Source organism: Hydra vulgaris, chromosome 03, assembly GCF_038396675.1.
Source record: "Hydra vulgaris chromosome 03, alternate assembly HydraT2T_AEP".
NCBI lineage: Eukaryota > Metazoa > Cnidaria > Hydrozoa > Anthoathecata > Hydridae > Hydra > Hydra vulgaris.
In genome coordinates this window covers 23,078,763-23,105,000 of record NC_088922.1, presented here as the reverse complement: position 1 = coordinate 23,105,000, position 26,238 = coordinate 23,078,763, and the positions used below count along the sequence as shown (strand labels likewise).

General features: G+C 27.2%; 1 protein-coding gene across 3 annotated transcripts in view; it reads left to right on the top strand.

Annotated features, from left to right (window-relative positions):
• The window catches only part of LOC101235941 (Fanconi anemia group I protein), a 152,188-nt gene that overhangs the window by 71,261 nt on the left and 54,689 nt on the right, over positions 1-26,238 (top strand). For all 3 annotated transcript variants that reach the window (XM_065792686.1, XM_065792685.1, XM_065792687.1), the window contains 5 exons: positions 12,833-12,911; positions 13,287-13,344; positions 14,148-14,230; positions 19,708-19,793; positions 23,673-23,760. In XM_065792686.1, coding sequence (XP_065648758.1) covers positions 12,833-12,911; positions 13,287-13,344; positions 14,148-14,230; positions 19,708-19,793; positions 23,673-23,760 — 394 coding nt within the window. The remainder of the gene's footprint in view (positions 1-12,832; positions 12,912-13,286; positions 13,345-14,147; positions 14,231-19,707; positions 19,794-23,672; positions 23,761-26,238) is intronic.

The window sequence follows — 26,238 nt, the reverse complement described above, 5'->3', positions numbered from 1 at the left end:
ACATTTAAAAAATCATAAAAAGTCACAATAAAATATAAATTCAAAAAATACGACTGAGAATTTTCCTTGTAATTGCAAACAAAAAGAAATCTGACCACTGAATAAATATTGTAGAGCGGCAAACATAGTTTACAAATGTATAACATCTTCCTCAAACACACCATCAGAGGGCGTGTGGAAAAAGAGGTATGCGAACCACAAGAAATCATTTACAAATAAAAAACTTTCAAATGCAACCACTCTCTCAAAATATATATGGGAAACTAGGGAAAAACTCAAAGAAATTAACTTGGTCTATCCTAAAAAGAGTAAAAAATGTTTACTTTGTTTATATGAAAAGCTAATAATTTTTCTTAATAACAATGCAAAAGAGCTACTTAATAAAAAAACAGAGTTAATTTCCAAATAACGTCACGAAAATAGATTTTTATTAAGCAACCACGAACTTAAAGATTAGGTATACGCGCTTCTAACAATAGTTTTTTTCTTTATAGTTTTTTTATGTATAGTTTTACGTAACTAGTTCTGATTGTATATAGTTTTTAACAAAAAAACTACATTTGTATTTCCCCTCATGATTGCAATAGCATGAAACTTAAAGTTGTGAAAATCACGTAGTTTTATTTTCTACTATATTATTGCTCTGACTCAGTTTATCAAGCACTTTTTTGATAGTATATGCACTTCAAAACAACATCACTACATATATATATATATATATATATATATATATATATATATATATATATATATATATATATATATATATATATATATATATATATATATATATATATATATATACATATATATATATATAGGTGTGGCGGAATGGTGTCACAAAATTTTTATTGTCGCAAATTTGATTGTCAAAAATGTGAAGAAGGAATAGTGTCGCAAGTTTTCACATGATTAATTGTTGAATAACAGAGTAAGGAATAATGTCGCAAATAAATTTAATAAATAGTGTCGAAAAAGAAAAAAATGAATAATGTCGCAAAGGAGTTTAATGAGTATTGTCGAAAACAAAAAAAAGGAATAGTGTCAAAAATGAGTTTTTTTTTGTTTTATAAATGTTACATTTTGGGAATTTTTTATCATAAACTTCAAATAATGTTCCTTAAATGATAAAGCATTTCTATCGTTTGTATCATTTGTTTGATAAAGCATTTGATAACGACCTGTTTTTCCTGTAGTATTGAATCGGTATTATTATTTTAGGGGTTCAGTGGAAAAGTGCCCACATTTTTAAAAATTTTTAACCCACACTTTCAAAAGTTTTCTAGATAATCACTGCCAACTATACATTGAGTATGTAGTTTGTTGTGGAAAAAGTACCAAACACCAAACCCATACAGTGCTGCTACTCAGTCCACCCACTAAAGCCAGCACTGCTGCTACCTATAACCATACTTACTTACAGAAAAATAAATTTTGAACTTTGGAAAACTTGCCTTTCCCACAATTAACATATGTATATAACTATTGAAGCATCAAAATGCACTTTCCATTGAGTTATCATACAATAATATAGTTTTCAGTCTTAATATTGTTTAGGCAGGTTTTTCTCTTCTAGTTTTTTTAAAACCAACATGTACTTTTTTATTTATTTATTAATTTTTTTTTGCCGTATAAATTAAATCATACCATAAACATATGTAACTAAAAATAGCAGGGCCAAGAAGAAGGCAAATTGTATTATTGCCAAGCCCCTTAATATAATAAACTGGGGGTAGAGTAAGCAAAAAATAAAAGTGAACGTTTTAGCAATGTTGTTTCTTATGCATTTATTGAAAGCTAAAGCAAAAAATCTTTAAAAATGAGAGGCACCGTACGAGAATTTTGTGCTCTATTTGAAAGTGTAAAAATTGTTTTAAAAAATTTATTTTTGGCCTTGCAAATTTTAAAGTTCTCACCCTAGTAAAAAAATAAATTTTTTTTTCAAAAAAATCAACTTCAAAATTTCCAAAACTAAAATTAAATTTTTCTAAACTAAAAAGGCTGTTTTGTAGAAAATTTTATGACAATCAAGATTCTCTTTTCAAAATTTGAATTTGCTAATTCCAGAAAAAGTTTTAAGCGAAAAACCGGTATAAAAATTTTTCGGGAGAAAAGTAAACATGCACTTATGTATTAAAATGAGCACAGCTGAATTAATTATTTTTTATTTTATTTTTACGTTTATTTAAAATTTACGCTTATCTTACGGAAAGACTTGAAGGCAATTTGAAAAATGTTTTACAGTGACACCATGTTGACACAAAAAAAACCTAAAAGTCAACATTCCGAGCGTTGAAGGCGAGTGTCTAAGTACATCTAAGGTGCTAGAGAAACTAAAGCAAGACAATGAGTCAAAGCAATTAAAGAAAAGTAAGATTCACTTCAGTGAAGCTTCAGATAAAACTCAGCAAATGCAACATTCAAAAAAACCGAGACAAGACAAAGACACCGAAAGATTACAGAAATTGGGAAGAAGCATTGCTAACTCAAAGCAACATGTGGTACCAAAGCAAAGATTTTAGTTGTAAGTCTTGGGTTTGTTGATTGTGTTCTCCCAAAAAATACAAAATTGGTGAAGAGTTTATTTGCATGAAAAAAAGCTGCAAACCTGCTTCTGATGATGTTTTGCCTTAAACTCGTTAAGGATTGTTAGAGTTTTAAGTTCAGTTGTAAGTATTTTATTCCATGCCTTTGGTCCACTTATTGAAATTGAGTTTGTTTTGAATAACGGGTTAAAAAAAATTTGAATAACTGGTTATTCAAAAAAATTTATTTATTTTGAATAAAGCATTAAAAAATTTTGCAATAATACTTTTAAGAATTTTGAACATAAAAATTAGGAGATGATAAATATTTATTTTGGTAGATATTTAGTATATTTAACTTAATAAATAAAGGCTGGGAGGGTGTATAGCGGCTTTTGCTGGATATAATTCTCATTGCAAGTTTTACATATTAAAGAGTTTTTTTGATTTATTTACATTGGTATCATCCTATGTTAGCATAATTAAGATAGGAATGAATAAAGGAGAAATATAAGAATCTAATAATATCGTAAAGTTTGTTTAAACCTCGAAAGTTCTTAAAGTTTACGTGTTTCTCAAAGTGGAAACATATTTGTAAAAAATACAGCTGCGAAAAATAAAACAGCACCACCACCAAAAATTGGTTGAAATTAAAATTTTTAACTATTTTTGATAGTTTGAAAATCTTTTAAATACATATTTAAAAGTAAAATGGCTTATAATTTTTATAAAAAGCAAAATATACAAGTTTTAATATATAGTATTTATTTATTAAACAAAAATTCAAAAACAATCAAATAAAACGCGAAAAAAAAAATAGCACCACAGCTTTAATGTGTACTTTAAAATAAGGAAATATTATGAGATCAATTGTTTTAAACATTTTACAATAAGTATAAGTTATTTCTGAACATATTAGTATTTTGTAGCGTGACCTTTATTGGCAATGACGGCTACACAACGTTTTGGCATCGAGTTAACCAAGTCCTGACAGTTTAAGCGGAATTTCGCTCCATGTCTCCTTAACTACGTTCCAAAGTGACTCCTTTGTGGTGGGTTTGGCAGCAGCAACCACCTCCTTTACGTCAGCCTACAAATTCTCGATTGGGTTAAGATCTGGCAACTGTGCTGGCCACTCCATAACGTTCACTTTATGCTCCTCAAACCAATTCTTCGCCTTCTTGCTAGTGTGCTTTGGGTTATTGTCCTATTGGAACACCCAGGACAACGGCATTTCATAGTCTGCCTACGGCAACATCGTTTTATCCAATATATCAACCTAAACGTGTTGGTCCATAATAGTAGTAATGTGATGAATGGGCCCTACTCCGTAATAAGAAAAACATGCCCATATCATTATACTACAACCTCCATGTTTATTAGTTTTGATGGTATATTTTGGATTGTATTCTGCATTCGGCGGTCTTCTGACATATGCCTGAGAGCCTTTTCCACCATAAAGCACAATCTTACTTTGGTCCATAAAACATTCCTCCATTTTTCGAGTGGCCAATTTGAGTGTTTTTCAGCAAACGCAAAACGCTTTACAACATGTCTGGCACTTAGAAGTGGAACTTTTCTGGGGCTACAGGCTTTTAATCCATTAACTCGCAGACAACTCCGAACTGTTTGTACTGTTGCATCGATTTTAAAGTCCTTTTTCAGCTTAGTAGCTGTTTTAAAAGGTTCTTTTTTAGCCTGTCAGACTAAGCGATTGGCCAGCAATGTTAAAATAGAACGTTTTCGACCAGGTGTTTTCTTGAAATTTTATGTCGTTTCTTATCATTTTATTAGAGCACTCAACTAAACGACCAACTTCTCTATATGATTTCCCTGCTGATATCAACTTTCGGATCAGTTCTCGTTTTTCTGCACTACAATGCTTTCCGTGTCCCATTTTTATATATAAATGTCTCCTACTAATATGCACTAACATAAAATGAATAAAACAGCACAAAAAAAACCAACGAGTGTGTGGTGCTATTTTATTTTTCGGTCAGAATTGGCATTTTTGATTAAAATCGAGCAACACCAAGCAGTTTTTTTTCCAAAATGATTTGTTTTAGAAAATAAACATGTTAGCTAATATTTTAAACAGCAAAGCTATAAAAAAGTGTTATTTTGCATGGTGTTTTCTTAACAAAAAGGAAAATACGCTTAGTGGTGCTATTGTATTTTTCGCAACTGTGTTTGTAAGAATAAATGACGTTTTATCTGATAACAGATGAAAATAAAATCATACGAATCTTCAGCTAGTGACCTATTTGATATTGAACTCACTACTTTGATTCCTGACTAAGTTACTTAAGTTGGACGGTAAATCCATCATATCGCATGGTAAAGAAATTATTAATTCTTATCTGAATTAAGTCACATCATTATTTGCAAATGAATACTCTAAAACCCTGTAATCTTGGACCCTGAAGAATTAAACTTTTACTAAGTTGAATGGATTTTCAATTCCCCATGAACTTTCTCTATCAACTTAGTATAAAATCATTCGCTTAAGTTGTACCCTGGTTAAGTCGGACCGTTTGCTTACTCGTACTGTTTTTTTAGGTTTCTTCAACAAAAAACTTCGCTTGACTAGGACTTTAAATTTGAACTGCATATAAGTGCACATAATACAGTAATAAAATTTTAAGAAAATCAAACACATTTAAAATTCAAAACTTCGAAATGTTCAAAAAATAAATAAGTATTGCATCAAGCATAACTGAAGATTTTTATGGACTTTCTCTGAATATCAGTAAGTCTTTTATTTTGTTAATAATATTGTTGATATCCTGTTGATACTTTTTAAGTCACTTATCAGGATAAGTTGGACATTTTCTAAAAATCCGACATACTGAGAGCTTCGTCTAACTGGAACATTTGTTATGTCGGACTATATATCTATTACCCTTGAGAGTCCGACTTAAAGGGATTCTACTGCACTTTTGTTTTGCATTTTTGTTTAGCTTATTTAGCTTATCTTTTTTCTAAAATTTAAATCTACAGTTTTTCTATTTTGGATTTTGTAAAATTTTACGATATGAAGAAAGTAAAATACAGATATATTTTGTGCGCCAACAAAAATAATGTTCAATATTATAAGCTTTTACTCCAGATTTTTTTAAAAGATTAAAATCATAACAATAGTTTTGCTACCAGCAATGGGTTTGTTAAAGCAAAAATATCAGGATGCGAAGACTAGCATCACTTTTTACCCAGTAGCTACGAAGAATTAAAGATATCTTGGGGAAACAATATAAAAACTGTTAAAAGTGAATTACCTAGATTCTAAGTGCATCAAGGGCAAATCTGGATCCATGAAATCTAAAAAATCTGAAAATCGCCCCTACTTTCTACATGGTCTGGATCCGCCCTTGAAGTACATTCCATTTAAAAGAAAATGTTTTTTAGTACTTTTGGTTTAATAAGGTAAAATAAAGTTTCACATTTTCATGAACAAGTTATTACCACGTATTTTTCCTTTAGTAATACATGTGCGTGACATTTTAGTGGGGAAGGGGAGGACCAACAAAACATACCAAAGACTACCAAAAAAAAGTAATACTTAAAACTATTCTATTTAAGCAAACAAAAAAAAGTCATCATAAAATTAAGAGGGGGGGGGGGGCTTGGCCCCACGTTGCTGTGGCCCATTTGCTCAAGTCTTTTAAAAAAAGAAGGCTTAAGAAAAATATTATTATTTAGAAAAATTTATGAATGATAAGTTGGTCTTGCAAATTCTAAAAATAGAAAAACTGTAAATTCAAATTTCAGAAAAAAGATAGCAACTTAAAAAATGTTATCATTCGTGCCTATGCCTCATATAGAATAAGAATTTGTATTTTTCTGAAAAGTCAGAAACCCCTATAATTTTAATTACCTGTTATCTTCTCAATTAATAAATAACTGCTTTTTAAATTAATTATATAAACATTATAATATACATATATTCAGTAAAAAAATTGAAATTAAAAAACTGTTTCAAAAACAACAAATGTTTTACAATTTAGTAGTTTTAAACTTTAGACCCTATTTTTCGCTAATTCTCTCCGACTAAAATTCCATTTTTACTATTTGCGACACTATTCTGTTTTTACTATTTGCAACACTATTCCTTTTTATGTTTTCGACACTATTCCGATTTTACTATTTGCGACACTATTCCTTTTATTATTTGTGACACTATTCATTAAATTAAATTACAACACTATTCAAGTTTATGTTTTTGACACTATTCAGATTTTACTATTTGCGACACTATTCCTTTTTTGTTTTTTTTCTACACTATTGATTAAATTCTTTTGCGACACCATTTCTTTTTCTTATTTTCGACACTATACATTAAATTCATTTGCAACACTTTTCCCTTTTTTTTTTGCAACATTAGGCCTTTTTAATATATTTGACACTATATTCCGAAATTCATTTTTCGACATGTGAGAAATTCATTTTTTGAAATTCATTTTTCGACACTTATTTATATATATATATATATATATATATATATATATATATATATATATATATATATATATATATATATATATATATATATATATATATATATATATATATATATATATATATATATATATATATATATATATATATATAGTGACAGTTCCTGTCACCCATATATATAAGTGACAGTTTCTGTCACCCATATATATATACATATATATATATATATATATATATATATATATATATATATATATATATATATATATATATATATATATATATATATATATATATATATATATATATATATATATATATATATATATATATATATATATATATATATATAGAACTCTTATATGTTGTCCGAAAGTTTTTTCCATATTTTGTTGACAAAAAGTAAAAATTAAAATGCAAGACCGGAATTTTTTTTTTTATTAATTGATAGACTGCCTGCCCCAACCAAACCCTCAGTCGATGTAGCAGCACTCCGTTGCGAGTCAGGCTATTTGTCAGTCGATATAGCAGCACTCCCTTGCGAGTCAGGCTATTTGTCAGTCGATGTAGCAGCACTCCCTTGCAAGTCAGGCTATAAGATAGTCGATGTAGCAACACTCCGCGCATGATTTACAGTAAAAAAAATAAAAATAAAACATTTTATTAAAAAAAATAAAAATAAAAACATTTTATTAAAAAAAATAAAAATAAAAACATTGTTTATATTGTTAAAAACATTCAGATCGTTTTTAAATCATTCTGGTCAATTAAATTTGCGTTTTTTTGGTTTTTTTAAAAAACGATTAATTTGTAATTAAATTAATGGTGTTGACTTTTGTCCAACACGCAAATGTTGGACGAAAGTCAAAAGTAATTAAAAGTGACGTATATGTTGGCATAAGAATCACTTTTTTCCTTCCGTGCTTCCCAAATGCAACAAACTATAGAACTATATATATATATATATATATATATATATATATATATATATATATATATATATATATATATATATATATATAAATACATATATATATATATATATAAATACATATATATATGTATATATATATATATATATATATATATACAGCTATGTACAAAAGTTTAATCGAGATGGTAATTTTAATCAAACTTTTCAGAGTTTTTTCAACTAAAAAAAATCAGGAAAATGACTTAAATTAATTTTTTTTTTTTTTTAAAAAAAACACAATCTATTAGCTAAACAATTAACATTAATAAAATAAGAAAGATGAAAAAAATAATTCACAAAAATTAAATAAATAATTATATAATCATAAAATGAGTTGCATAAAAGTTTAATTGAGTTAAGATTTAGAACACAAAAAATAAAAATAATTACAAATTTAATATTTAAAGTGTCTCTGCATTGACTCCACCAACTTCATGCACATCTAATGTAGCACTTTTAACCAGTACGCATTCAGAAGTTGCTTCAAATGCTCAGTTGGTTGAATTTGATGGTTTACCAATTGAGTGTGGATCCATTACCAAGTATTTTCTATTGGGTTGATATTTGATGATCTAGGGCACCAATGCAACATATTGATCTTCTTTGTGGTAAACCAGTTTATTATACTATGTGCTGTGTGTGATGGAGCCCCGTCTTGTTGGAAAATGTATTGCTTGCTTCTGCCGTACAATTGTTGATGGAATCAATCATGTTTCAAGTGTGTTTTTGTAGATATGTTGGTTGATACAGCCATTATACAGCTACAAAAACCAAGGCCTTTGTGGGAAAAACATCCCCATATGCGCACTGAGCCTCTACCACCTTGTCATCTTGCTTTTAAATAGCGCTTGCAATATTTCTCAGTTGCAAATCTTTTAATGTATATTCTTCCTTTGCGATTCACAACCTGAAAATTTGACTCATCGTTCCAAATCACTTTTACCCAATCTTCAACTGCCCAAATGCCAACATTCTTTGCATTGGGCAGAAAAAGGATTGGTTGAATATTTGAGCTAGCTTTTTGTTGCTGAGCCTGGGATTTTTCCTAATGATTCTGAATATGCTAATTTTGTCACAGTCACTAGTCTTCAGTGGTTTTCCTTGAACAAGGCATGTCAATGACATTACCTGTTAGCTCCCAGGTTTTTACTGTTTTTCGAACTGAAATTCAGAAACAAAATTTAAAATTGCAATTATTCTTCAGATAAACTGCAATATTTTAAACACAAAAATAATATACTTAAAATCTATATCCGTTAAACTTTGTTAAAAATGTTAAAAAAACTGGCATATAGTTATGAAAAACTTAATCTCGATTAAACTTTTGTGCATAGCTGTATATATATATATATATATATATATATATATATATATATATATATATATATATATATATATATATATATATATATATATATATATATATATATATATATATATATATATATATATATATATATATATATATATATATATATATATATATATAAAACCACAAAAAGTAGCCTCCATGACTGTAGTGGTCTTCTCGGCCTTGAGGAGGTGAATAAAATATATATTGTTGAAACCGTCATGTTCGTTCCATAATTCAGGATCAACATTTAGAAATCTATCTGGTAATTCCATCATTGAAAAGAATTTCATAGATTTGGCAGTTACAAAATCTTCCAAATTCTTGTTTTTTAATACATAGATTGGAACACTAAGCCTTTTGGTGTGATCTTGTTCCAAATCTTTGTTCTGCATGGCACTCGCCATAAGTCGTTTTGCAGTTGAACTGACCTGATCATCAAAGAATGCTAAACCTACAAGTTCAGGCAACAAATACCATAAATGATTGGATAGCTTGATTGATGTAGCTTTCGCAATTGCTGGATGGATGGTCGAGTACTTCAGCAAAGATTTCATCAACATCAAATTATGCTGTATGGAGCATTTGCAGCTAGTGGGTCTGCGATCCATATTTTCAGGTGAACACGAACCGTAAATACACAAACATCACGTAATCCCAGTTGTTTTGTCAGTGTTAATTTGAATTGATGTCTGAACATTCAGATTTTTAAACTGTAAATCACCTTCGCCATACCTGAAAGAGGAATTCGGTTTATTAGCCCCAGAGCCATGCGTGATGCATGGCTCTGGGGCTAATAAACCGAATTCCTCTTTCAGGTATGGCACCAAGAAAGATAATGGCGAGTTCCATAAACTTTTTTTCGTAGTCATCTCTAGGTTGACTGTTAAAGATTCTTGTTACAAAATTCAATTGTGCTCTCTCCAATATCTTCCACTAGATCAGCTACATCACTTGCCATTCCAGTTTCATATCTGTCGGTGTCCATTAATCCCCATTTCTCTTGAAATCTCTTAAAGATAAGAACCTCTGGAGCAGATGTTGACCCCATGCATACTTGGAATACGGCACCAATGATTAGTTCCATAATATGATGTCGGCATGCAAAGTACAGAAGCTCCTTGCCAAGCTTTTGCTCCAGAAGAACACATGCACCAGCAATTCTGCCTGTGTTGGAACTTGTCGCATCAAAACACGTTGCTCGGATGCTATTGGTTATATTCCAATCTTCAATTGCCCCAAAGACGGCAGAAGCTTGAGCCTCCCCAGTTCCAGATAACAGCTTGGCAACAGTTAAAAGTTGAGAAACACCTTTGTCAGAAACCAATACTGGGAGACGATCCACCTTTTTTGCCAGTCAAATGAGGAATGAGTTTGCTATCCCAATGTACAACCAAAAGAATTTGAACACAAAACTCTGCTTTTAAACTTGCTGATCTCTGGGCTTGATGCTCCTGCCTTTGTTGGCGTATTGAATCTTGATTTATGGCAAGATTGTCAATATTTTTACCCAAACTTCTAGCTGTTTCAGCAATAACAAATGCAGCTTGTGGTGAGATATTTTGGTTCTGTCTGGTTCAGACCTGGTGTAACAACAAATTTTGTCCCCTTCTTTCTTTTTGCTGGAGTACAAAATGTGGTGCCTCCAACTGCTCCAGCGTCACTCTCATCTTCAGTTTCCACATTTGAACTATCTTCTTCGGATGATGAGCAACTTTCAGTTGCAGTCTGTATGTGCTGCATATCCTGATCCTCCATTTGTTGATGCCTGAAATCCAGTTTCCTTTTTCTTTCGGCTGCGCTTTTTTCTTTCATTGTCAAAGTTAGATCTAATCTGGCCATTGATCCTCGCCTTCCTTTCTCTCGCTGTGCAAACAAGAAGTCTTTGTCTTCTTGAATGTTAATCAAAAAGTCTTTGTCTTCTTGAATGTTAATCAAAAAGTCTTTGTCTTTTTGAATGCATTAGCATGACCCAAATCAAATAAATCATCCAATCTGGAGATAAAAGAATCCTCTCTTGCTTGCTGAGTTGCAGATTTTCTTCTTTTATTTTTTTTAGCAAACACCATTCTTCAAACGATTGTTCCAGTTTAGTATGGCAATTTCGATGTTCTCTCATTAGAATTCTAGCTTTCTGTCAAAACTTAGCAATCTCATTAACTGTAACAGACAATGATTGTCTAACAGTTTCTTTCAGGTCTATGTGGTGATACAAAAACAAACCAAGAGCTATACGCAAAGATGGAAGTTTACTTCCTGTGAGTTCAGCCACAAGAAGGGTTACACATACCCGGTAAAAGTAAACGCTTTCTACAGTATGCCTTGCTCCTGAAGGGAGCTAGGGAGAACTGAGCTACCTCTAAATTTTGTCCAAATGAGTCCATATTTGGTAGTAGTTATTTGTATATATAAAGAAAGGAATGGGAGAGTAGGACAATCAAAACCTCCACAAACGCTCCACCCTAATATATATATATATATATATATATATATATATATATATATATATATATATATATATATATATATATATATATATATATATATATATATATATATATAGACACACACACACACACACACACACACACACACACACACACACACACATATATACAGCCAGTGAAACCCAAAGGATTTCAGATTGGCGCAAAAGTGCTTACTGATAAAATATTTAGCTGATAAAATTTTGTTTTGCTCTGCAAAAATTGATGTGAAACATAGGTTTGTTCAACAGCAAGGATTAACCAAATATTGTTAGAGTAACTGAAATTATGTTATAAAGCTCGGGCCTTGTTTTTAAATGGTATGGATTTTATCAATGTTGTTTATGAGATGTTATTAAAAAAAGCCTTATATCTTGAATAATTATTGTGAAAAACTTTTGAATTGCAATTGTGAAACAATTTAGTTTTAATTAAAAACTTTATTTTTTGATAAAAAAAACAGATTTTCAAATATTTTTTTTCTTTTCTAAAAATTTCCAAACTGAGTTAAAGAATATAAAGAAAATTCAGTTTAATTTAAAGCTACAATCTGATGAGCTATCAGTCAAGTTACTCAGTTCTAGAAAACGTCAAGTTACTCAATTTGAGAAAACTTATGTTAAGAAAAATTTGCTTAAGATAGTATTATTTTTTTTTTGATTTAGACTTAAGTAAAGCAAAAGAAAAAAATATTTTTAAAATATTACATAAAAAGTAAAGCAAAAGCGACCCAAATCAAAATTTAGCAAAAAGGTTGTGTCAGAGCATTTATACAAATTTAATTACTTTTTATAAGTTAGTTCTGACAGAGTACCAGTTTTTACATAACATGTTCTGTACCTGCTGTACAGAGCACGTTATGTAAAACTTCACTCTAAATGACATGTTATATTAAGCTATATCTTATTTTTGTTTAGTAAAGTTAGTATTTTGCATTTATTTTTAATATTTGGAAATTTGCTTTAATTCAAAGTTTATTTTTTATAACCTTATTTTTTTAGCTTATTGCATAATAAGCTTATTTTTTCCTTGTTTATTTTAGATTTTTGATTTGCTAAAATCATTAATAATAAAAGTTTTTAAAGAAGATGAGAAGAGAAAAAAATCAAAATGGGTTAGAGGTGGTATTCTAAATCTAAGTTAATAAAATGTTAAAGTAGTATAATTATAATCATATATTATTAATACCAAGTATATAATTTAAAATTGTTCTGCTTTAGACTTTTTTTAAATTTTTAAATTTATTATTTTTTTTACAATTGCTTTTTTTTTTTTTTTTTTTCATTGTTTCTTTTTTAAGATTCTAATTTTTTTACTTACTAAAAATTTAATAAAATTTTTTATATGCTTATATGAAGGCATTTACTCGCATTGTAATTTTTTTTATTTACTTACATTGCATTTTAATGAGAAATCGCAAAATCTTGAAATATTAAAAAAATTATTATCATTAAGTAAATCTTTTTATAAAAGTGCATTCAAATTTATTTTGGTAGATTTGTTTCCATCAACAATTGACTTGGAAAAAAGTTTATTAAAAGTTGCTACATATTGGTAAGCTTTAACAAAATTACTTATAGTTAATAAAAGACGTTTGTTATTTAGATAATGTTATATAATATTTTATATATTATTATTATATATGTTATATAATAATTTATTATTATATAACATTGTTATATGTTATATAATAATGTTATATAATAAAAGATAATGTAATATAATAATAAAGTTATTTAATAATATAAACAATATCAATCATGGATGGCATAAAAGTTTTAATTTTTTTAAATAAATTTTTAGTGACGCATTTAATCAAGTTTAAAATAAAGTTTTTGATTTTAGTGCATGATAGTGGTGTTTATAATTAAACTCATTAAAAATAACCTGCACAAAAACAAATGGCAAAGACAAAAAATGGGAAATCTGATGTATGCTAACATTTGAATCAAAACTATGTTGTGTAAATACGGAGATTGAGGCCGTCCTTTGTCTTAACACTATACCAACTCTTTTCAAAGCTTCTTTAGATATTCAACTAGACAGCAAAGTGTTGAAATTTAGCCACCACTCTATAATCAAGAACAGCACACTATTTGCATAAATTAAAACAGCATGCTGCATGCATAAATTAATATTCAAAATTTATTTTATGACTTTATTAAGACACTTACAAAGACACTATATCAAAATTTATATTCTTAAAATTCTGAAAGTTATTAAATAAAAGTTGTTTTAAAGTAAAAAAGTTAAATATAAATTAAATTAATAAATAAAATATAAATGTTATTATGGGTATGACAGGGTATGAGTATTTAATGTTTTTTCCAAATACTGGTTGTACATTTATCTTTCAGTAAAACATATTGGGAAGATATTACTTTAAGAATGGTTGACCTTGGTTTGGTTCTTATTGATAACTACACACCAAAAGTAGGAGGTAGCTATTTTTTTAAACTATCTATAAATATTATCTTATGGGAGCTAAGATTTGTTGTTATACAACACTATTTTTTATTTTTTTTCTCTTTCCAACATCTTTGCTTCCAACAAGGCTGCAAGCAAATTTCAAAGAACTGGTGTTCAAGAACTGGACTTTATCACAGAAAAAGGATGAGACTTAATTGAATGCAAGTAAGACAAGAATGAATTTAAGTAGATAGCACAAGAGACACTAGCTCTTTACAGCTGTGCCCATTATAGTATTTGTAGAAAAGAGAAAAAGAAGCAACATTACAACAATGTGATAATGGTTGGAGGTTGTCTGCAAGAGAAAGTCCAACTATGTTTACAGTGCGTTTTTAAAAAAAAAATGTATTTGTCATGAAAAGTTGTAATTGTCTAAAATGAATAAACTATTGTCTGTTACATAAATTAAAGTTATTAAAAATTAGTTTTATCAGTGTTTGCATTAATAATATTTTTATTTAAGTTAAATAATATATTATTATTTAATCTTCATATAATGGTCATATAATATAAATTAAAAAAATAATTTCAGCTTTAATACATCTCCTAGTAAATTCATGGGGCAGGTGTGGCTCCGTAGCTATGGTAAAGATATCTTGCATAGAAGAAAGAAGTCTTTAACATAGAACCCTCTGTTTACCATTGTAATTTTTCTGGTGATGCTATCACAATAAAAGTGCTCAGTCCTGATCTCCAAAACAGATAGCCATTTGTAAAAAATTGTTTGAACACTTCCATAGTGTCATAATTAAATGAGAAAATGCAATTTTTTCTCTTTTTTTTACTGCATTTACCTTGCCTAGCTCATCTTTATAAAATGAGCTCTTTACCACTACACCATTTAGGCATTTAAAAAAAAAATAGCTTACTGATTCTACTCATAAAAGCATTTGTGGACCCTGAACCCTCATTATGGAAAACCATACAAACCATGGCCTACTTAAAGTATACGGCTTAATATTCCGCATTTTTGCCGAAAAATTAAAGGTCATTAAAAAAAAAAAAGCGCTTTAAAATCAAAACAAACAAACAAATAAGAAACATTATTATTCTTGCAACTACTTTTTTTTCAGCAAGAAATAAATTATTTTCTAACAGAAATTTTTTTTTTTTAGTTTTTACAACTTTAACAATAGTTTTGCCCAAAGAATGTAGTATTGTTTATATATTTTGTTATTCCACATTAATTAAAAAATCTTTTGTTAACTTTATATTTATATTAAATCTAAAAAAAGATAACACTATAAACTAACTATAAAATCCACACAATTTTTATCAGTAATTACTTTTTTTTTTATAATAAAAAGATATATTAGTTATGTATAAAGTATATTACTGTCATATATTACTGGTTTGTTACCAATTTATTCTCAGTATCAGATACTCACAACAAAGTGAGTTTTTATTTAGCAAGATAAATTCAAAACAAACTGAACAGTTGTTCAGAATGAAAAATCAGTATTGATAATAATATTAAAATTAAAATAAAAAAATTGAAAAAAATTCACAAACATAAATTGTCAGTATATTGTTTATCTGTTAACATTTACTAAACCATTTTTAAACTTTTTGCTATATAACCTGCGATATGGATATGGAAGATGCCTTCTCTACTACTTCTGACGGATATCTTCAAAGAGGATGGCTAAGTCAAAAATTTTTTGAAAAAATATTTTTAATTGTTAATTTGTTTGACACCACCATTTTTGAAATTAACATTTAATTTTAGTAACTCATGCGGAGCACAAATTTTTATTTAACCAAAATTGAATGCCACTCATCTGACTGACACAATTATAATCAAATGATCTTTAATTAAAAAGATCTATTTAACTAATTCAACTGAGCAGACAGATTTGCATTAGATTTTTATCCACAATGCCATAGCTAATGAAAGTTTAGGTTTTTATCATTTTTTTTTTTTTAATTTTCTTGGATTTAACACTTTATTTGTAAGTTTCGAGGTTTTATATAAATCTGCTGTTAAAATAAATTCCTGGTTAACTGTAACATCATCTTTGAACTTAGTATACTCGAATGGGGGAAGTCTGGATAGTTTATCACATTTTAAAGTAAATCCACAACTCATTAAAATAAACATTTTTAAAGTCATTTTTATCTTCATATAACAATCTATTAAATCTTTTAAAATTACTTGCATGATTTTTGTACACTAAGCTTGCACACTAAAAGCACTGTTAAAATAGTCAAAGTTTCAATGGTTTCATTTCTCAATCAGTTACTATTAATTTTTATAACTGAGGCAGTTTTTATTATGTACAGAATGTTCTTAATATTTAATGAATGTTTTTGAAAATTTATAATTTGAAATCGTAAACCATTTTCGAAAAGTTTAGACCTGTTTCACCAGAGTATTCTATATAATTCTGTATATATATATATTTCTTCAAATCTTAAGCAGATATCTTGCAACATCTGGACCACTTTTGAGTAATAATTTTGGATATTGTATTGCACCAATATTACCAAAATGTATTTTCAATAAAGAAAGCAATGGAAAATCTTTCAAAAAAATTTTTAATGGTGATATAATGTATGCTTTATTTCTTTTTTTTTTTTAAGTTCTTCAAAAAACAAAACAAGCAAAAACAAAAAAAAGATTCTGCATGATTTTGTATGTAAATAGGAAAGTGTTCAAGCATACATATGCATGGTATTTTTATGACTTTAAAAAAAAATTGTGTAAAGATAATAGACAATTCTTGTAAAATATTTTCATATATGCTCTCAGCAACTTGTATAATAATCTCAATAACTTATGGTATGTAAACAATATCGGGTGATGCGGAAGTTATCGGACAAAATAAAAACGTCAATAACTTAATTATAAATAAAAAAAACAACTACTATTATATTTTTTAAAAATAAAGTATTTATCTTTTAATAAAAATATATTATTTTTTATATGAAAAAACACCACCATCTGCAATTGATCTCAATTTTGCTCTGACGCCTTTCATATGCGACTGTAAAAAGTTTAAATCAATTTCTTGTAGTTTTAGTTTAATGCGATCAATCAAAACTTGCTCTGTTGAAGCTTGCCAATCTCCCTCGTAAACCTTCTGTGCCAAATGTCCCCAAAATATTTCAATTGGTCGTGCTTGAGGCACATTTGGGGGATTGGATTCTTTATCAACATAATAGACATATTGGTCCATCTAATTTAGAGAATCTTTAGAATAATGAGAACTTGCTAAATCTGGCCAAAATAAATAGTTAAAGTCTCCATGATACTTGTGAATAAATGGAAGAAGTCGTTTTTCTAAACATTCATTAATATAGATTGATGAATTGATCGCTACAGCCTTGGAAGTGCGAAACAATGGCTCGGACATACCGCGGTCAGATATGGCTATCCACATTAATAATAATGTTTTTGGAAATTTCTCTTTTCCTATAAAACGAACACTTTCTAGGCATGTCTTTTTGTTGTTTGTGTAGTATCCAGATTTTCCAGGCATGTTGTCCCCTGCAAAACAAAAGTATTTTTCGTCATCGATGACTAGAAGCAATTTTGTGTTATAGAGTTGGTTAACTAGTTTCCTGCTTCTTTTCTTTGCTTTTATTTGTTGTTCTATAGTGTTTTTTGGAGTCTATTCACGTTTTCTATATTTAATATTCATTTTTTTAACTGACGACCAATTGTCGATTGATTTACACCGAATTTAATACCTATTTTTCTCTGACTGACCCCTTTTCGATTGTTGACAAGTCTCGTTAATTCGGCATTCTTTTCTCTAGTCCAGGATGTTGGACGACCAGGGTGCTTTCTATCAGAAAACGATTGAACAGTTTCAAATCTTTTTAGGTTATCATATATTGTACTTCGAGCAAATCCTTCCTTTTCAAAATGATTTACGATTTTTTTTTTTTTTTTATATTAGGTTTATTTACAAAAAACATTTTTAGTCGCTTTCGAAAAGATTCTCATTCAGCTGCATTTAACCTCATTTTAAATAATTGTGTTTCAAATAATAAAGTTTATATTTTATAGAAGGTTTATGCCTATGCATAAAACCACAAAAACTAATTATTATGCTCAAATAATGAAATTAAGATTTGTCCAATAACTTCCGCATCACCCGTTAACTTATGGTATGTAAACAATAACTTGTGGTATGTAAACAATAACTTATGGTATGTAAACAATAACTTGTGGTATTAAGTATTTCAATAACTTCTGGTACAATAACTTGTAAAATACAACATGATAATTAAATTTTAATATTTTCTAGCTACATACCGTACCAGCAATGTATTTAAAATTGTGTGCTCAATATTTTTTTAGTATTTACAATGTTAAACATTCTGGAACAGAAATGACCAGATGACTAATTACAATCTCATAAATACATAGTTATTTGCAATTGTTATTTTTCCATGACACTTGGATGTAGAGTGGGTATTGTTTATAATCTTCTATTTAACAGGATCTTTTAGCATGCTATCCTTGTTTTATTAGGTAGTTCTCATTGTCTTATTAAGCAGAATCTTTTAGCCTGCACTCCTTGTTTTAAAGTATTTTTTGCTTGAAAATGTTTTGTACATATAACAGATGAGTTAGTCGGTTTGTATTTGTATATTTATATAACATACATGTGTATATATATAACATAAACTAAATCTTAGCTTTGTTTATGTCATTTTTAATAAATTATGGATTTACCTAAAAAATACTAAACTGATTCTAAACTTTTGCAAAAGACTGTATATATTGTATTTATATGGTTGGGCAACCATCACATTAAGATTTCATTATCTTTTGCTCTTCTTTTTTTTTTCCAAAATAAATATGGTTTTACATAAAATTATACATTTTATAATAAAATTATAAATAAAATATATGGTCATCCATAACATTATATAAACATGTTTGTAAAAAAGTTTACAAGGCAACTTTTTTAAAGTTTACAAACCAACCTTTTTAAAATGTACAAGGCAGGTATGTAAGTAATGTGGAAGACTATGGAAGTAATCTGATATTCAGCAAAAACTATTAAAATTCGATTATCAAAATTATTGTAATCAATCTGCAAATCACAAAACATACTTAGCAAAGAATTGCACAAATTGTGAAGAATTCAAACCAAGCCATGATTCAAATAAACAGTAAAGTAGTGCAGAAAAGTAAAAGATCAACAAAAAACAAAAATAAATAAAACAGATTAAATAAAACTTATCTAAGCTAGTGAACCAAATATCACTCCTACCTAGAAGAAAAAAAGACTAGAGTAAGTTTGGATGTCATTATGATGTCATTGTGATGTCATTATGATGTCATCGGCTTGTTGAACGTTGGAAAATAGTACCTAAAAACTGATTCTAAACTTTTGCAAGAGACAGTAATATATAACCAATATATTGATACTTAATATATAAATAGCAAATATATAATAAATATAATATAATACTCATGTTTATTTATAGAGCATTTTTCAATTCATTCTAATTCTACAATTCCATTACAAAGATCTTGCCTGCTTGGTGTCAAGTTGTTGCAATCTATTTTTAAGGTATGTTTTATGCAACAACAATAAAATATTGTTGTTATTGCATTTAATTTGTATACATCATATAATATTTAATAAAATCAAAATATTCAAATTATAACCATTTCAAATTATAACTTTTCAAATTATAACCATTTCAAATTATAACTTTTCAAATGTTTTAGAAGACTACTTATTATTACTAATACAATCTGAAATAATTTCTCTGAAATAATTTCTCTTGGCAAAGTAGTTGTTAGCTTTTAACAGATTGTTGTTGTTACTTTGGCATTTACATTTTGAAATAATGTTTTCTGATTAAGTTTCTGAATTTAAAATTTATTGTTCTCTAATGTTTATCATGTAGCCATTAAGGTTAATATCAGGATCAGGTTATCATAATAATCAAAGAATTTTTTTAACCTAATTTGATACTATTATAGATATATAGTTATAGAGTTAAGAGAAAGTAACCTCCTCGACTGTAGTGGCCTCCTTGGCTTTAAGGATGGTGAATAATTAAAAAAAAAAAACTTTACCGGGTTATATTTTTTCCACATCTGAAAACAGTTTATTAGGTAATGAAAAACATTTTTTTTTTGTAACAACAACAACAAGGTATTTATTTTTCAATAATTATCATTTTTACAATAGTAATAAAATAATAATAATATTATAAATAATCGATAAAAATAATAATATTAATAATAGTCAAGATAATAATAACAATATAAATGGTTATAATAATAATAAAATTACAATAAGATAACAAAATTAATTAAGAGTAATACAAATTATAATAATAAATTACAATAATAACAATAGATAAATTAAAAAATTAAATAATAATAATAAATATTATAATAATAGTTATAGGTATAATATTATTTATAATAACTAGGTTCATAAGGGTGGTGTCACTCATACAGAAGTCTGTTGAAAGGAGTGACACTATTTTTTATATATAATATGACTAATAATAATCACATAGACACACAATAATAATCACTTAGACACACAATATACATTATAAAATACTAATAATAATTGAAACAACAAAGTACTAATAACAATTGAATTGTTTTTGAATTAAATCAAACAATTTGAGCTAATCTGCCGTTTTAATAAACACTGATTTAATTGTAGTAATAATTAAAAAACTATTTTTATAATAAGAGATAGTTATGCCAAGAATTTAAAATTAGTTAATTTTGAGCTTAATTGTTCCAGTAGTTTTTTACTTTTGTTTGAATCTAACATACTATTGACAACTTTAAAATGATAAATATATTTAATAGTAACTTACAATAAATGATAAATATATTTAATAGACTAGCTGTCATGACCTGTATGACTGGCTATATCTAAACTCATCTTTATTTTGGACTTTATGCTTCAATAAGTTTTAGTAAACAGCAGAAAACTAATTGATTTCAAATTTTTGGTTTTGGTTGGCGAATAATTTTATATACATTAACACTTCTTATTTTAAACCTCTAATAATAAACACATAGTTTTCTTGCTCTTTTTTGCATATCTATAGCTTGTTAGAACCCTTACCCTTATTTATGATTAAATATAAATGATAGACTAAACACAATCATTAAAATATATTGTAAATCAGTCACCATAAAATTGGTTTTTACTTCATTTAAAATTTCAAAATTTTTTTCCCCAAAAGAGCCCTTTCCGACAAACTTAAATTCATTTGTTATCTATAAATTTGAATACACAGACTGTAAATCCTGTAAAAAGGGATAAAAACTCACACATTTATAAACATTCATTCAAATGAAAGCTGTTTTAATAGTTTTAATCATGCTAATTTTTCAATTTTGGATTCGGCCTCCAACAAATTTATATTAAAACTCAAAGAAAGCATGTACAGAGTGGGAAAAACCCACTATTAATAAAGAAATGAACCATGTAAAAAAAACAATTTCAATTTAGTTCCTTTTAACATTACCGGTTCTTTTTAAAACTCTTTTTAAAATATTTGTTAAAACTTTTTAAAACATTTGTTACATTATTTGATTGCATTTTTATTGTAGTTTTATTATAAGGTCTCTATTAATTAAACTTAATTTTACTAATTTGATTTAAGCATTTTAATATATTTTAACTGATGATGGCTATGATATAGTTGAAACATGTATTTATAAAATAAATGATTTTCACAAAAATCAAAAAAATTGTCTTATTTATTAGAATATATGTATATATATATATATATATATATATATATATATATATATATATATATATATATATATATATATATATATATATATATATATTTATATATATATACATATATATACATGTATATACATATATATACATTTATATATATATATATATACATATATATATATATATATATATATATATATATATATATATATATATATATATTCATATATATATATATGTATATATATATATATATATATATATTTATATATATATATATATATATATGTATAGCTTCTTCCTGATGAACCTACTGATGGAGAAACATTATGTTGAAGATAAAAGTTAGATAAGTGTTTTTACTAATTTATATATATATATATATATATACATATATATATATATATATATATTTATATATATATATATATATATATATATATATATATATATTTATATATATATATATATATATTTATATATAAATATAAATATATAAATGCGGTAGTGGTGTAGTGGTAGAGCGCTCATTTCATAAATAAGAGGTTCCGAGTTCGATCCCCACCATATCCCTGGTAGTACCGCGCTTAACTCGTTTCTCCGTGCAGCGGCCTTGTTCGTCAAGGTTCGTGTTTTGGAGTTATAGAGTTGAGAAAGGGTTATAACCACAATTAAGTAGCCTTCTCGTCTATAGTGGCCTTCTGGGCCTTGGAGAGGTAAATTAAATATAAAATATATATATACACGCATATAATAACAACAAAATTTAAAAAGTATATTAAAAAATATTCAACTAAATACAATGAGTAGATTAACAAACTGAAAATAGTTGTAATGTGCCTAATTTGCTTTCTAAACAAGCCACTCTTTCAAAAAGGAGAGTCAATCTTTGCAATACTATAAACTCATGTCCATTTCAAACATTTTATATATTTGTTGATGAAAAATGAGATGTATGAGAAATGTTTATTGGGTTAAGTAGATATTTGGAAAAAAAAACAGTACACTTTCTTATTGAAACAAAACTTAATGTTGCAGATTATATTATTAATTATATTCTAGAAAATTATCTGTTGCAGATTATATTAATTATATTCTAGAAAATTATCTGTGATATACTTTTTTTTAGCTTTTGTGATATAATTAGTATTTCTTCTAATGTTTAAGTGGAAGAAATAAATGCAATAGTGGTGTAGTGGTAGAGCCCTTGCCTCCTAAGCGAGAAGTTCTAAGTTCGATCCCCACCATGTCCCTGGTAGTACATCGCTCAACTTGTTTTTCCGCACGGCAGCTTTGTTCCTCTAGTTTAGTGTTTTGGGGTTAGTATATATAGTTATAGTTATAGTTAATATATAGTTGAGAGAGGAGTGTAACAATAACTAAAGTAGCCTACTCAACTGTACTGGGCTTCTCAGTCTTTGGCAAGTGAATTAAAATAAATAAAATAAATAAAAAATATACATATACACATATTTATATAGGAGTTAATTTCAATGTATTCTAAAAAAGTGCCAAAAGAATCTTTCTTGCCATTAATAAGGATATAACGGCTGCCGCAAGTTTTTATGCAAACATGCATGAGTGAGCATTGACATTAAGTTGCTCAATATATAATATGATTTGTTAATTGAATTCCTTGCTGAATAACTAATAATGTAACAATTGTGCTTTTTGCTTATATAATTATCAATGCAATTATATTTGTTTTAGGATATAGAGATAGCAAGAGAAAGTATAATTGAAGGAATTCTAAATGTCATAGTTTTAAAAGTACAAAATGACATCAAGCACTATCTTGGTAATGATTTTTATTTTATAATTGTTTTTATCAATAGTTGTAAATACCCTATAAATAGATATAACAAATCAAACATCGCAACTAATAAATACAAACAGCAAATCAATAAAATAAGTTATAATTACAAATTAAAAACACATGTTAAGATTTTAATTTTTTTATTTTACAAATATCTTTAAATATTGCAAGATTATTAGAATATAGATTAAAAATTGAAAGCAGAAATTAAAGATAAAAGTCATAAAAAATATTTTTAATCTGAAAGTTTCAAGTTTTACACATATAATGTATTAACCATATGAATATAAACGACCTCAAAAAAGCAACAAAAAAAAACATAATTAGAGAAGTATCACACTTCTTTGAATTGCGCTTCACCAGCTGCCTTTTTTATTTATTGTATTTATTTATGTATTTACACTTTCATCAAAAATCTCAAGCTCTCATTTTTACTAATTTTATTGATATTTAAAAAGTGTTTGTTAGACATGAGCAAGTAATAATACAAGTTTTAATAAGTAGAATTGTTTATAAGATAAAATAATTGTAAAGACAACAAGATATACAAAAAATAATACAAATGATAAATATAAAAACAGATTTATTTAGTAAATATAGCAACACTTTTGTTTGTCCAAAAAAATTTTAATGCGCTGCCATATGGCAAAATTATATATAAACTGCAGGATACAATCCAAGGTAAATTTATAGATTGTCCATTTGATCTTTTCCACAGGTATTAAATCAGTTATAGTAACAACTAAATGTAAAAAAATTTCATTCCAGAAGGAGAGTGGGTCAAACAAAGGAGAGTGGGTCAAACAAAGGAGAGTGGGTGGGGGTTCGGGTAATACAGTCAGAGTTTTAACTTTAAAATATTATTAAATTATATATTATTTGATTTGAAAAGGCTTGGTCAATTTGATCAGAAATAACATCGAAAGGAGTGCAGTCTTGAGATTAAGTAGAGCGATATAGAACAAAAAGAAAGGCGATAGAGTGAAGTGGTGCTAAACAAAAGCATCGAAAGAATAGTCTGTGGATTCAAATCTAGTTTCCCGACAAATGGGTGAATTCTTACAAATATAAATGCCCAGGCCAAGCATGTTACTATTGGAGTCCTTACGAATTAAAGGAAGATAATCATCAACACTAAGATCACAAGATGAGACAGCTGAACTCAAATTAGTCTCACAAAGAGGGAGTAGATCTGGTAAACTTTGCAAGAGATAACTTTGCAAGACTCAACATAAGAAAAGTTACTTCAAAGACCACAAATATTAGTGAATGATAGGTTTAGAGAACTTGGCAATGATGATAGTTTTTTGTGTTTTATAGTTTTTGGTACTTTATTCATTTTTAAATTTGTTAAAGAACTTGACTCAAAGCATAGACAGTACTCAGTGCACTGTTTAATAGCCCAAGCAATTGCCTCATTACTATTATTTATACTAAATACTTATTTGTATAATATTAATCACTGTCAAACAAACCTTTTTTGTGTATGTCATAATCTAAAAAGAACAATGTATAGACTCTTTACAAGTGATGTCACCATTTCTTGGTGTTAGTATATAACTAACACCAAGTTTAAAGAACCTGTAGTTTGTGATGTGACATCAACCTATAGTTTCGTTAACAACTTAACAAAAAAGTGCCTGTGTTGATACATGTATTTATTTTATAAAATAGTATTTTGTATTAGAATTTAAGAAATTATTTTAAAGAATAAAAAAGATCAGTTAGAAATAAAGTAAATTAACAAAAATATTGAAAAGTATAAATGAACTATGAAAATGAAAAGATTAAAGAAAAATAAAACAAGAAAATGAACAAAAAAGTAAAACGAACAAATAGATTTAATAAAATAAAACAAAACAAATGAAATGCGAAGTAACAAGTTAAAAGAAAAGAAGTTCGAAAAATGTTCAAAATAATAATAAAAAGAACTAATTAAAACAAAAATAAATTACTACAAATTTTCTACAATATTCTGTTTCCGCTAAGAATAAAATATTTTTATTTATTTTGTAGAATTTATTTATTTTTGTGTTTGCCTTTTTGTTATGTAGTTTTTGTTTTTATTTTGTACAAATTTTCTACGCTATTCTGTTTCTGCTAAGAATAACAAATATAATTTATTTTATTTTGTAGAAGTTTTTGTGCTTGCCTTTTCTTTTGCATAAAGTTTGTTATTATTTGTGCTGTTGTTGCTAATTATTTGTATTGATGTTCGCTGTTGTTATTAATGGAGTGTTTTCATATTTTTTTGTCTTTTTATTTAATTTATTACTATTAATAGCTTAATCATTATTATTTTTTTAAATTAATAAAATTAATTTATTTATTAATATTGCTGTGGATTTTTTTGTTTGTTTGTTTATTTTATTTAGGTATCACCCCAATCTCTAGTTTTTAACTATATGAGTGACACCTAACCTAATTTTGTAAATAATAAAAAATTTGTAGTTTTCAATT